Below are 14,481 nucleotides of genomic sequence, written 5' to 3'. Positions count from 1 at the left end.
TACAAAGCTACAGTAATCAAGACAGTATGGTACTGGCACAAAAACAGAAAGATAGATCAATGGAACAGGATAGAAAGCCCAGAGATAAACCCACGGACATATGGTCACCTTATCTTTGATAAAGGAGGCAGGAATGTACAGTGGAGAAAGGACAGTCTCTTCAATAAGTGGTGCTGGGAAAACTGGACAGGGACATGTAAAAGTATGAGATTAGATCACTCCCTAACACCATACACAAAAATTAGCTCAAAATGGATTAAAGACCTAAATGTAAGGCCAGACACTATCAAACTCCTAGAGGAAAACATAGGCAGAACACTCTATGACATAAATCACAGCAAGATCCTTTTTGACCCACCTCCTAGAGAAATGGAAATAAAGACAAAAATAAACACATGGGACCTAATGAAACTTCAAAGCTTTTGCACAGCAAAGGAAACCATAAACAAGACCAAAAGACAACCCTCAGAATGGGAGAAAATATTTGCAAATGAAGCAACTGACAAAGGATTAATCTCCAAAATTTATAAGCAGCTCATGCAGCTCAATAGCAAAAAAACAAACAACCCAATCCAAAAATGGGCAGAAGACCTAAATAGACATTTCTCCACAGAAGATATACAGACTGCCAACAAACACATGAAAGGATGCTCAACATCTTTACTCATTAGAGAAATGCAAATCAAAACTACAATGAGATATCATCTCACACCGGTCAGAATGGCCATCATCAAAAAATCTAGAAACAATAAATGCTGGAGAGGGTGTGGAAAAAAGGGAACACTCTTGCACTGCTGGTGGGAATGTGAATTGGTACAGCCACTATGGAGAACGGTATGGAGGTTCCTTAAAAAACTACAAATAGAACTACCATATGACACAGCAATCCCACTACTGGGCATATACCCTGAGAAAACCATAATTCAAAAAGAGTCATGTACCAAAATGTTCATAGCAGCTCTATTTACAATAGCCAGGACATGGAAGCAACCTAAGTGTCCATCAGCAGATGAATGGATAAAGAGGATGTGGCACATATATACAATGGAATATTACTCAGCCATAAAAAGAAATGAAATTGAGCTATTTGTAATGAGGTGGATGGACCTAGAGTCTGTCATACAGAGTGAAGTAAGTCAGAAAGAGAAAGACAAATACTGTATGCTGACACATATATATGGAATTTAAGAAAAAAATGTCATCAAGAACATAGGGGTAAGACAGGAATAAAGACACAGACCTACTAGAGCATGGACTTGAGGATATGGGGAGGGGGAAGGGTAAGCTGTGACAAAGTGAAAGAGCGGCATGGACATATATACACTACCAAACGTAAGGTAGATAGCTAGTGGGAAGCAGCCGCATAGCACAGGGAGATCAGCTCGGTTCTTTGTGACCGCCTGGAGGGGTGGGATAGGGAGGGTGGGAGGGAGACGCAAAAGGGAGGGGATATGGGAACATATGTATATGTATAACTGATTTAATTTGTAAAATAAAATTAAAAAAAAAAAATGACTTCACCATAGCATAGCTTTGCATATAAGTGTTGTTTTGCCTTGTAATTTTATTTTAAATTTATTTTTAAAACATATCGTCTACAGGAAAAGCTAATTTCCAAGCCTTTTCAATACTTCATAATAATGGCTGAGGGTGGGGTTTTTTGTTCAGTTATATTTCAATCGGTCCTTTGTTCAAAATATCGCAATAAAATGTTACCACTGCAAAACAAGTGAATGGCTGTATGGTACAGCAAGAATGTTTAGCTTTGATTTCTGATAAAAAATCCATGGAAATGATAATAGTTGTTTCCAAAAAACTGAATGAAGCGCAACATTGATACTACTGGTTCAACACATGATAGATTCAAATATTTGCTGCAAACTACCTGCTGATTAATAAGACAATGAACATCCACATGCTTTAAGCAACTAATATTTTCACATGATTTGTAAATCTGTCCAAATAAGCCTTTTCCTGCTCATACATATTTTTACCACTCTCAACTGTAATATGTTTTAGCAGATTCCAATTCAGGTTGTACCAAATCAGTGTTTTCTCAACTTCTTTGAAAATAATACGACTGTAATGATTCCACACAAGATATTCACAGAGGCTAATTCCTCAGCTATTTCAGACTCAAACACTGACTCCTCAAGTAACAAGGACTGAGCAGAATCAGCACCGTCTTTCAACTCAAGAGTCAAAGAAACCCTCTCAATGTGACAGGAAATGATTATTTCCCTGGTTTTAAAATCCACCATTGATGCTGCTCCCATTGTCCTCGATCCTTGAAGCAACTGTTCTCACCAAAATGCTAATAGTCTTAGACAAGTTTATTTTCTGTGGACACATTTCTTTGGCTGCTGCAATCAAACATGATTTAATTAACTCAAGATTGGTAAATGGCTGTCCTTGTTTGGCTGGTAAGTGAGCCACTCAGGGACTTACTACAGTTGCAGCCTCATTTTCATTTTTTATTTTGTGAAAAAATTCTGCTGTGATAAGATATTGTTTTAAATTTTCTAACTTTTCTGACTGCTGCTTTCCTGTGAGTTAGGAATGTTGTGATGAGTGCTCAGTGTGGCAATGTAGACATTTATTGTATTCTATTAGTACAAGTGAAATGTAGTTGTGCAATAAACACTATGCCGTAATTTAATTCATTAACAAAATAATCCACATTCTACTGTGCCTTAAAAGCATGATACTGAAAAGTCTACTTTTCTTATTTTGACATGAGGCATATGCACTGTTAATTTTAAAAATAATAAAACATCATGATATAGCACTTGAAATGCTATCAAGTTATAAATTGAAATGCTATCAAGTTATTAACTGTCACTGCACTTTGTAGTCTAAGTGCAAAGCAATGAGTAACACATATAGTGTGCTACCCTCTGTCACAGTGCCAGTCTCCATCATAACTAGTCAACTCTGCCACAAAACAGCCATAGATAATACATAAATCAATGGGCATGGCTGTGTGTCAATAAAACTTTATGAACACTGAAATTTGAACTTAATATAATACTCACGTCATAAAATGTTCTTCTTTTGATTCCTTCCAACTACTTAAAAATGTAAAAACAATTCTTAGCTTGCAGGCTGTATGAAAATAGGTGGTGAGACAGATTTGAGCTGCAGGCCACAATTTGCCAAAATCTGATCTATAAGAACTCCAAGACACCCTCAGGAACACCAGACTTACATATCTAACCCATTAAATGGATCACATGACAATTCAAACCCAACATATATCAAATTAAACTAATCATCTTCCCACCTACTTTAAATTTTCTCTTCCTCCTATACTCCCCAACTCAATTCATCACCTACCAACCACTGAATCCCACAAGTCAGACACCAGAAAACTGGGAATCATTCTGACTCCTCTCTCCTCCACTGACCCTCACTCAAACACAAGTCCTGATTATTTTACTTCTTAAATAGTACCTGAAACCATCCCCTCCCACTGTCACCTTTATTCAATCCCTCATTATCTGTCACCTGAATATTGTCTCCTAACTAGTCTCTCTAGTTTTGCCCCCTGAAATCCATCCTTAACACTTCTGCTAGGATGTTCTATACAAAATATAAAACTGATTATCACACTATCCTTAAAACCCTCCTGGAAATTAGAATAAAATTCGAACTCTTCTGCATGGCCTACACTCTGGAAGCCTCATTTTATACCTCTCTCCCCTCCTTATCATAATCACACTAGCCTTCCTCTCATCCCTCAAACAACCTCAGTCCTTTCCTGCCACAAACACTTCTACAGTCCTAAAACAGCAGCTTCCAAATTTGCTCTGTGAAAGAACCCTGAGAAAGCATGAAGGAAAGTGGAAGGAGGAAGCTAAGAGGTCAGTCAGGGCAGTTGCGCTTCTATATGCTTCATTGTATAGGCTTTCAGATATAATGTCATTTTACAAAACACACACACTAGAGTTCCATGCTCAAAAAAATATGTTTTTGAAACTCATGACTGTAAAAGTCTAATTTCCTTACCATAACGTATAAGGTGCTATATTATGTGACTCTCTCATCTCTCCTCCCTCATCCCCAAGCCTCTTTTTCTATCCTTCATCAAGAGGAACATAACAGGTGGCTTCAAATCTCCATGCTCACCAAGCCATCTCCGCCTCTTCTCCCTTCTTGGTTTAGCCAATGTACATTTGTCTTAGAAGAGCCCTTATTGACTTCATACCTTTGAATAAATGTTATATTTTTCTTATATGAAACAATGTGAAAATATTATTTACTTGACTGTGAAGTCCTTGCCTGGTTCCCCTCACAAGAATGTAAGAATAAGAAAAGAGATCCTTTGTCTGTCTTATTCACTACTGAGTCTCTAGAATCTAAAGAACAATGCCTAGCACACAGCACATGTCCAATAAATATCTATCAAATTAATGAAAAATGTCTTATTAATTTTTATATCCCAGTACATAGTAGTAGTAGCTGGCACAAAACAGGAACTCAACACATGTATGCTAAAAAATAAACCTTGAAATAAAAACTGGGGTCAGAAAATGAAGAGCTTTGAATAACAGGCCAAGGAGTTGTACACTCGACTGTGACAAATATCACCTATTTTCCTATGTACTTGTTCATCTCTTCAATCTTCAATCGGTAGTGCTTCTAACAGTTTGATTTTCCTCCAAGCTCTTTTCCAACTTCTTTTGTCAAGTGGTTCATGATGTTAATATAAAATTAGATACAGCCTAGATTTTAAATATGGCTCTACTTAAAGTAACACATGACAACTTTGAAAAATATGTATAATTCTAAATAGTAATAGAATACTACAAATAAGATAACTTGAGAAAATAATGGAAAAAATCCTGACCACCTTTTATAGAATGTAAATCTGTTTGGATTTAGTTTTGACGTGTTTATTAAAAAACATAAAAAATTGCAATGGAAAGGTATTGAATTACCCAGGGAAAGAAATCACATATCAAAACAAACAACTTATACTCTGAAATTCAGTGGTTTTCTAAATAACATTTACATTTAAATAATGCTTAAGAGAAAATAATGCTAAATTCTGCCAATAAAAAATTAATAAGGATATAGAAACATATAAAAAATGATTCTTACTAAGTTATTGTCATCTTGGAAAGCATAATGCAAAGTTGTAATCCATTTATTGTCTCCATTCACTAACACATCCCTTTCTTCACGAAAACATGCTGTCTGAAAAGGAAAAAAACATTTTTTTAGATAAAGAATACTTCATGTAAAACTAGGAAATATATTATGCAAACAATTGCTTAAAATATTTATTACACTTTCTGTTCTGAAAAGGGAATACATCTAATATTATATGACTTTCCAATAAGTCAAGTTTCAAAGACCCCTCAGAAATTGAACAACTGGAACAGTACACTTAAAAGTACTTTATATTTAAAAATACTGTTGTAGTTCAAAAAAATCAGAAAAATACACAGAATTATTTAACAACCATGGTCCAACCTACCATCTAGATAATATAAATGTCAACATTTTGTCACATTTACTTCTGATCGTTTTGTTATTAAGAAAATATGATACAAGTTGTAGCCTTCTTATTCCTGTCCCTTCTCCCTCTGAGAAAATGAATAATCTGAAGTTAGTATATATTCTTCCCATCACATGCTTTATTACACATGTATGTGTCCAGAAACAATAGAATTGTTTTGTGTTTGGAAAACTGCCATGAATAGTGTAATTTCATCTATCCCTTTGCATAGATGGCTGTTTACCTTTTAATTGCTGTGGTATTCCATTGTATGAATACGGCAGAATTTATTTATATAACCCCCAATCACGAAAATCACCCATTTGTGTTATTTCAATGCTGCAATGAATATATTTGTACAAATGTACAGTAAGTCCCCTACATATGAACCTTCAAATTGTGAACTTTCAAAGATGCGAACGTGTGTTCACATGTCCAATCACATAAGTTAGTTCACCTGTCTGGCATACGTTGCCACATGCATGCATCCTCTACAAGTGGTTGTGCTTTTGTGTGTACTTTACTGTACAGCACTGTATACAATACAGTAGTACAGTATTTTTATTTCAAGCCCAGGATGTCTGGAAGCAAGTGTAAAAGCAGCAGTGATGTAGCTGGTACAGTACTAACCAGACATCACTGGATCATTTTTTCAAGGGGGTAGATAGAATTGAATCCAGCAAGGAACTAAAACCTGTGCCATCAATGTCAGGCGTGAGTGAAATTTCAGCTTGCTCTCCGTCTCCTATTGCTGACGATCCTTCAGCTCTACCATCTCCCACCTCCCCTCCCTCCTCCAGTCAGTAACTCTTCTTGCCTGTTCACTCAATGCCAGCCCCCGTATGCCAGGTGTTGTACTGTACTTTTCAAGGCACTGTACTGTAAGATTAAAAATGTTTTATTTTTTGTTTGTTTTTTTATGTATTATTTGTGTGAAAAGTATTATAAACCTATTACAGTACAGTACTATATAGCCGACTGTGTTAGTTGGACACCTAGGCTAACTTTGTTGGACTTACAAACAAGTTGGACTTACGAACGCACTCTCGGGAACAGAACTCATTCGTTGTAGGGGACTTGCAAGAGTTTCCCTAGCATATACACTTGGAAACAGAGATATTAGTTTTAAGCGTTTTCAACTTTACCAGACTCAGCCAATTTTCTTTCTTAAGTGGTATGCCAGTTACTACCCTCACCCTAGTGTATGAAATCTCCCCTTTTCCCCACATCCTCAACTGCACTTGGCATTGTTAACTTTTAAGTGTGTGTCAATATGATGGGTGTGAAATAATATCTCATCATTCTTTTGATTAACATATTCCTAATTACAGGTGCAAATAAATAATTTTTAAATTAATTTTTATTGGAGTATATTGCTTTACAATGTTGTGTTAGTTTCTACTGTACAGCAAAGTGAATCAGCTATACATATACATATATCCCTTTTTGGATTTCCTTCCCATTTAGGTCACCACAGAGCATCGAGTAGAGTTCCCTGTAAATAAATAATTTTACATATGCTTATTGGACATCTGAGTTTTCTCTTTGAAAAACTCCCTTTGCCCATTTTCTCTAATGAATTGTCTTTTTCTTACTGATTTATAAAAGTCTTAATTTTTTCTGAGGATATATTTCCACTATTATAAAGATATATCCTGGAGAACCTTAGAAATGTGTGGTTAAAAATAAAAACTAACTTTATATGATACTTTATAATTCTAGAATATATCTTTAAATTTTTAATTAAAAAGCTGCTATGCCAAAAAGAACTGAAAGGTAAAGTAGAAATTAAAAGTCTCCCTGAGTCACGCCCTGATAGTTTCACTGTCCACCTGTTATGTCCAGAGGTTACTACCAATAACTCAGTTGAATTTCTTCTCAGAAAATTTCTGTATACACATAAGCATATAAACACACACACACACACAACTATATTCATATGGCATCCCATCTCCCCTATCTTTTCTTCCTTTACACAAATGAGATCACAGTGCTCTGTAAGTCATTTTTTTCAAGTAACAATATATCTGAACAGCTTTCCACACCAGTACATAGAGACCTAATTTTTCTTAATGGCTGTACCACATTCCATACACACTGAAAAACCATCATACAGTATTCTACACATAGCAGGTGCCTGATAATTTATTTCCCACAAGATAAATTCAACAGCCATGATATATAAAACAATTAGCATTACTTAATTTACCCTAATTAAGTACCTTAATTTTTTTCCACCTATTTCCATAAATTTTATTTGATGCAATAGAATTTCCAAAGCCATTTATTAAACAGCATCACCAAGGGAAAATTTTAAAACAAATAAAGCTTAAACCAAATGAATGGGCAGTTTTACCTGTCAATTCAATTATTAAAATCTACAATATTATGCTTTCGTCCACTTTAGGGGAAAACAGAACCACTTGACAACCAACTAAGTTCTGTTTTAGACTTTAACTGGCCTGAAATTATGGTTTGCTGCTAACATTTTAGAGAGGTGGTGAAGTCTGTCAAGCCTAGGAGACTCCTTTCTCCTGGCTTTATCTTACCAGGACAGCTATCTGAAATTTTAAAAACATTTCCATCTAGAATCTAGAAATGTGACTGATTGATGACTCCAAACTAAATGAAGCTCCAAAGATTACCTGTCAACAGAACAGACTAACTTTAGTAGATTCTAATCTATTCTAAACTATGTAGTGAAAAAATAAATTTTTAAAAACATAAAATATAAACTATTTCTAATATAAAATTTTAAACAGATACAAGAGAAAGCAGTAAAATAATCCCCTGCCCCCAATGTACCCATCAACCAATTTCAACATTTTATTGTTCAATCTTATTTCATCTACACTCTCACCCACTTACCACCACCCTTCCTCCATGCACATACATGTGAACACTCACACATATGTATATACACAGAGGATTTTTTTGAAGCAAATCTCAGATATCATATGATTTTACCCATACATACTTAGGTATTAGAGACTATTCCTATTAATGCCTCAGATACTTAGTTTAGATGTGAAGCACAGTCTCCTTTTTTGCTTCAGTATATCACACTGTCCTCAGTTGGTTGTCACAGCTGAGGAGGGGTGAGGGTAATGCTACCAGCATCTAGTGGGAAGAGGCCAGGGATGCTGCTTCACATCCTACAATGCATAGGACAGCCCCCAGATGGACTTACCTGGCCTCAAAGTGCCACTGCTGAAAAACCCTGTTCTAGATCAATATTAACCCAACCATGATGCATGTATACCAAGGATTCAATATAAAGACATTTAATAATGTCCATTTCAATTACATTTTTGAAAAAACTAAGTAAGATTTTTTTTTAAATCCTTCCTTTAAAAAAAGAATATTTGGGTCTCTAAGAATGCAATAATCACAATATGAGAGGTTACTGGAGACCATATAGCTTCTTCATATTCTGTCACTCAGTTTCTATTCAACCAAACATTCTGCTTGCACAGTGATGGTTTTGAGTGTTGTGCAGTTTTACATTGTTAATATTCAGTTACATACTGTTTAAATTTTATCCTTAATGGGTTATTGGTTAAAAAGAAAGAGAAAAGGAATACCTATGGTGAAAGAGAAGTTAGTACAGACCATATATAAATGATAATAATTCTGCAAGACTGTCACATGATTCTCTTCCCTAGATCCATAGGTGCATTCATCAGATCATTATTCTTATACAGAATATCCAAATTGCCCAAAAACTTGGAAATCACATGTTAAAATGAGAAAATCCATTCATGATATATCTACTTTGGCTTCTAATTTATAAGTAATAAAGACTTATCTCACCCATGAAGTATTACCACTGAAGAAGACTTTCAAATAATAATTGAATCATTCTCTCTAAGCTAATATTTGAGGGGAAAAAACTCAAGCTTTTTTTAAAAAAGATAGATAAACAGGTGGAATTTTAAACTGCAAAATGCAAGAACTTCAAATATCAGCTCTTACACACCAAAGCATCAATTTATTTTTAAATCTCCATATTAATATATATTTGGTGACCAAATCAAACATGAGATACGTCACATAAATCATTTGATAACATCCACAGTTGGCAAATGTGTGAGAAAACAGACATGTTTAAATACTATGAGTGCAAAGATATACTGATCCAACTTTTTTTAGAAGACAATTTGGCAAGAGCTATCGAAGTTTAAAGGTATACCCGTCCCACACAACCCAGGAATTCCACTACTGAGGAGTTTAATCTGGGGAGTAGATAAATTCTAGAGTCAGCAGGACGTGAAAATCCCTTAGCGTAAAAATTATCCTTAAAATCCTTTCAACCTCAGCATACACAACCTGGAGTACCTCAGGGTAGCCAACAGCAACATCTCTGATTAACAGTATTTCATAGCCCTTTCTATTTCTATGTTACATTATATATACTTCTTAGGTGGCATGACTAGTTCTGATGCACTATTTTCTCTCTTGTTTTGAAATTTCTCTTTGCTAAACACACATAGTTAGATTTGGTGAAATAACCAAATAAAAATAGTAAAAAGGTGGAAATAATCTAAATGCCCATCAATGTTTAAAAAAAAATCATCATACTAAACAATATATCCATTCAGTATAATGAAACTATTAAAAAGAATCAGGTAGGGGGCTTCCCTGGTGGCGCAGTGGTTGGGAGTCCGCCTGCCAATGCAGGCGACACCGCTTCAAGCCGTGGTCCGGGAAGATCCCACATGCCGCGGAGCAACTATGCCCGTGCGCCACAACCACTGAGCCTGCGCTCTAGAGCCCGCGATCCACAACTACTGAAGCCCGCATGCCTAGAGCCCGTGCTCTACAGTAAGAGAAGCCACTGCAACGAGAAGCCTGCTCACTGCAACGAAGAGTAACCCCTGCTCACCACAACCAGAGAAATGTCCGCACGCAGCAACAAGAACCCAACGTGGCCAAAAATAAAATAAAAAATAAATAAATACTTTATTTAAAAAAAAAAGAATTAGGTAAATGTATAAATATGGAAATGGAAAAATCCAATATATATTATTAAGTGATAAAAGCACTGTGAAAAAAATCAGTCTTTTAATATGATTCCAATATAGTAAAATTTTCTATTAAGGATAAATAAGAAACTCTTAATAATGATTTACTTGGAACAGAAAGACTGGACATCTGAGGGAGGGGAAAAATTTTTTTCATTTTTTTACTTGTTATTTTCTAGAGTGCTTGCATTTTCTTTTTTTACTATACGTAGCAGATCAGGAAGTAGAGGCAGTTCCAATCTAATGACCTCAATTCATTACTACTATTAACCACTACTGCTACTACTACTACTGGCACATACATGTATAAAAATAATAAAACAGGGCTAACAACAATAGCAAAAACAGTAAGACAACAAGCATAAACCAGTACTATCACAGTTAAACTAAGATATATTATTCCTCCACTTATGGTATAGAGACAATTATCTTTATTTAACAAATAAGATAACTGAGCCTTGGAAAGGTTTGACTCTTGAGATGGAGAGCATTTCTGTAAACTATACTGCATCTTCCAACGAAATGAGTAAGCCATCTCCTATATGAGTGAAATCAGTAAGAGTTGAATAAATTTGAAGTGAAAGTAAAATTCACAGAATAGATTAGAAGTCAAGGGATTGCTGACATACTAACAAAGTTTGTAAATGATGAATCTCTAGAGACATTAATCTTTGTAACTATAAGATTATTTACTAATTATCTATCTGCCAAGTATAGAAAGAGACAAATTTCCTAGTATCTTCAAACAATCCACGTCCCACTAATTATATATCTGTTACATACCTTAAGTAGAAATAAATATGACAAACAGTTTGGAGGTAAATCTCTGAATAGTGTTCTAAAGTATCAACTATACACAGGTTTAAAAAGTAAGAAATTTTGCTGCTCATTTATAATTCATTAAGCATCATTGGTAGGACCAGTTTTCCCAAATTAGATAAGTAATGATCAGAATGGGTTTCTTTTCAATGTTTTTTTAAAAAAGGATTTGACAATTCAAGCACAGAAATATAATTCCATCCTACTTTAAAATCAATTCCTCTTTAAAAGTTTCAATGTAGAATTTCTTCCTAAAAAATGAAAGTTTCAAATAGTTTGAGGCAAGTTCCTTTCAAATACTGAAACAGACTTGTATCCCCTCAAATAAACCCCACTTGATCATGGTGTATGATTTGTTTTATGTATTGCTGAACTCTATTTGCTAATATTTTCTTAAGGATATTTGCATCTATGTTCATGAGGCATACTGATCTTTAACTTTCTTTGTATGGTCCTTATCTGGTTATTCCAACAGAATAATACTGACCTCACGGAATGAGTGACATTCCTTGGGTCCCAAGGCCCCTAGCTTTTCCACATTCTCTCTGCCTTTCAGAGTCTTTGCATATCTGTTTTATATGTAATGTCCATGGTCTTTAGCTGTACTTAATGGGAAAGATAGGAAGAAGCACATCTATTCCATCTTGCCCCAGAAACAGAACATATTAATGATTTTTAATTCAACAAAATAATATTTAATTTTTAATTATTCCTGTTTTATCTTCAATTTTGCCACTTCCTCCAGTGAGTAATGAAAGTTAAACCAGTTACTCTTTCTTTTCAAAATTCTTCCCCAACATATATACACTACCAAACGTAAAATAGACAGCTAGTGGGAAGCAGCTGCATAGCACAGGGAGATCAGCTCGGTGCTTTGTGACCACGTAGAGGGGTGGGATAGGGAGGGTGGGAGGGAGGGAGATGCAAGAGGAAAGAGATATGGGGACATATGTATATGTATAACTGATTCACTTTGTTATAAAGCAGAAACTAACACACCATTGTAAAGCAATTACACTCCAAAAAAGATGTTAAAAAAAAAAATTCTTCCCCGACATATCCAACATCATAAAAAGTAAGTACAAACTTTAATTAAATGTTTTAAAAGTTCTAACCCTGGAACACTAACCTACTACAATTATGAGTTCTGTGAAACAATTAGAACAGAATTCTTTACTAATTTTTAATAATAAGACTTATTGCTCCAACTGCTGGCAATGCTGTCAGCCCCTCCAGGCTTTGTCTCAGCCACCAAAAGCCTACTAGTCCAAGGCCACGTCCTTCTGGAGGCAGCCTGTATCCAATGACTAACTGAGGCAAGTGCATAAAGGTCAACCATTTGGCCCAAGGCAGGACAACTCTGAAGGACCATTTCTGCTCCACGGATCCCTGTTGGATCAACAGAGGCTGAAGGGGCAGCTTGACTTCTCCCTGACAAATCGTATTTCACCTCCTTTCCCGTCTGTCAATGTCAATTTCAAAAGCACCCCGTAATAAATAGACTGCATACTAAACTCAATCTCAGTGTTTACTACCTGGAAAATATGACCAGTGACAGTAAGGCAATCAGTTTTAGGGAAAAACAAAAGTAAATATTGAAGTTATTGAATATAACGGGCACTGGCACATATGTCAGAGAGTGACATAAAACTTTCCAGACACTCTTTTAAACACGATTTTATTACCTCTGTAATTACCTCTGGGAGGTAGAGAGGGGCTGCACTTGGGCGGGGTATAGTTAAAGAGTACTTTAGCTTTATCTGTAATGTGCTATTACTTGTTTTACAAAGAATATATCTGTAATTTCATGTGTGCAGTTTTTTTCAGTAGGCAAATAGAAAAAAAAGACTGAAAGCAAAACTTGCCCAAAATGTTATTAATTCTAAGTGATGGAATACAAGTGATTATTAGTTTCTTCTTTGTGTTTTGTTATTTCTTCAAATTTTCTAAAAGAAAGAAATATTGAAGTATTTACTTTCACTACCACAGTATGTATCTATCATCATGGAAACCATTTTTGCTTTTCCCTATGTATTTGCTGTTTTGCAGGTTGCTACAAGTACTGGTATATACAGAAAGATTTCTAAGGGCTAATTTCTCATTATCCTCTTATGAATCTTACTACCCTCTAGAGCTAACACTCAGCCTACTCAGCAGTATAATCCTTCTGTAAGTTAAAATATTAAAATATTTCCACACCGGTAAGTTCTGCTTCCCTGAGGCCCCTGAATGCCCTACCTATAACAACTCACTATAACCCAGAACAGCAGGAGACCTCCAGATCCACTCCCCAAATTTACGTGTAATGTCAGGTTTGACATACATATCGGCTATTAGATATTTTTAACATCATTCCAGTCAGTCTTTCCCTCAAATCTAGCACCAAGATTAAAATGCTGACAACTCTTGCAACAGCAGATTTTACTCCCATTTTTAATAATATAAAACAAAACATAAATTTAACTGCACAGTCAGCAATAAACAGAATTCTTACAGGCCATATTCAAAATTCCTGCCGAATTTGCTTATAGCAGAATACAGATAAATAATATAAACAAGTTATATCAAACTGGATATCAATCACTACAAAACTTCTTCCTATAAAAGAAACTGGTTTCCATACATCCTTTTAACATAAGTGTCTAAGCCTGACATTCAAAGGGTTTCCATTTGGTTTTCAGATAATATTAAAATCGCATAAAAAATGTAACATTCATCATAACTATATCATAATTGTGAATTATTGAATTTGTCTCTTAGGCCTTAAAAAATAATGCCATCATAGATAAAAGGTTACTAAATGATACTTAAAGACCTATGGGCTCTCTATAATTTTATTTTTCTCTAAAAATATTTCTAAAATATTATTTAAATATTCCAATAATTAGAATCTTACCTCAGCTCTTTTCAGCATTTCCCATTTATTCAATATTTTCATGGCAAATACTTTATCTGCATTTTTTAGTTTCACTACAGCAACCTAGGAAAGGAAATACAACTTTTAAAATGTGACAAATAATACTTTTTTCAGTCATCCATTTTCCTTTTTCCTCTCTGTAAAAAAAAATAAATACCAAAATTATCAGATTTCCATGCAGTTCAAATTCTAAGATCCTAAATCAAATAATATTGTCA

At 34.9% G+C, this 14,481-nt stretch overlaps 1 protein-coding gene across 14 annotated transcripts in view; it reads right to left on the bottom strand.

The window, feature by feature from the left end:
- The window catches only part of CDC42BPA (CDC42 binding protein kinase alpha), a 317,120-nt gene that overhangs the window by 206,931 nt on the left and 95,708 nt on the right, over positions 1–14,481 (bottom strand). For all 14 annotated transcript variants that reach the window (XM_060091342.1, XM_060091328.1, XM_060091334.1 and 11 more), the window contains exons 3-4: positions 14,243–14,326; positions 5,104–5,199 (exon numbers count right to left, since the gene is read on the bottom strand). In XM_060091342.1, the coding sequence (XP_059947325.1) occupies positions 5,104–5,199; positions 14,243–14,326 (180 nt within the window). The remainder of the gene's footprint in view (positions 1–5,103; positions 5,200–14,242; positions 14,327–14,481) is intronic.

This window comes from Mesoplodon densirostris, chromosome 2, assembly GCF_025265405.1.
Source record: "Mesoplodon densirostris isolate mMesDen1 chromosome 2, mMesDen1 primary haplotype, whole genome shotgun sequence".
Taxonomy (NCBI): Eukaryota; Metazoa; Chordata; class Mammalia; order Artiodactyla; family Ziphiidae; genus Mesoplodon; species Mesoplodon densirostris.
This window is presented reverse-complemented; position numbering and strand designations above follow the sequence as displayed.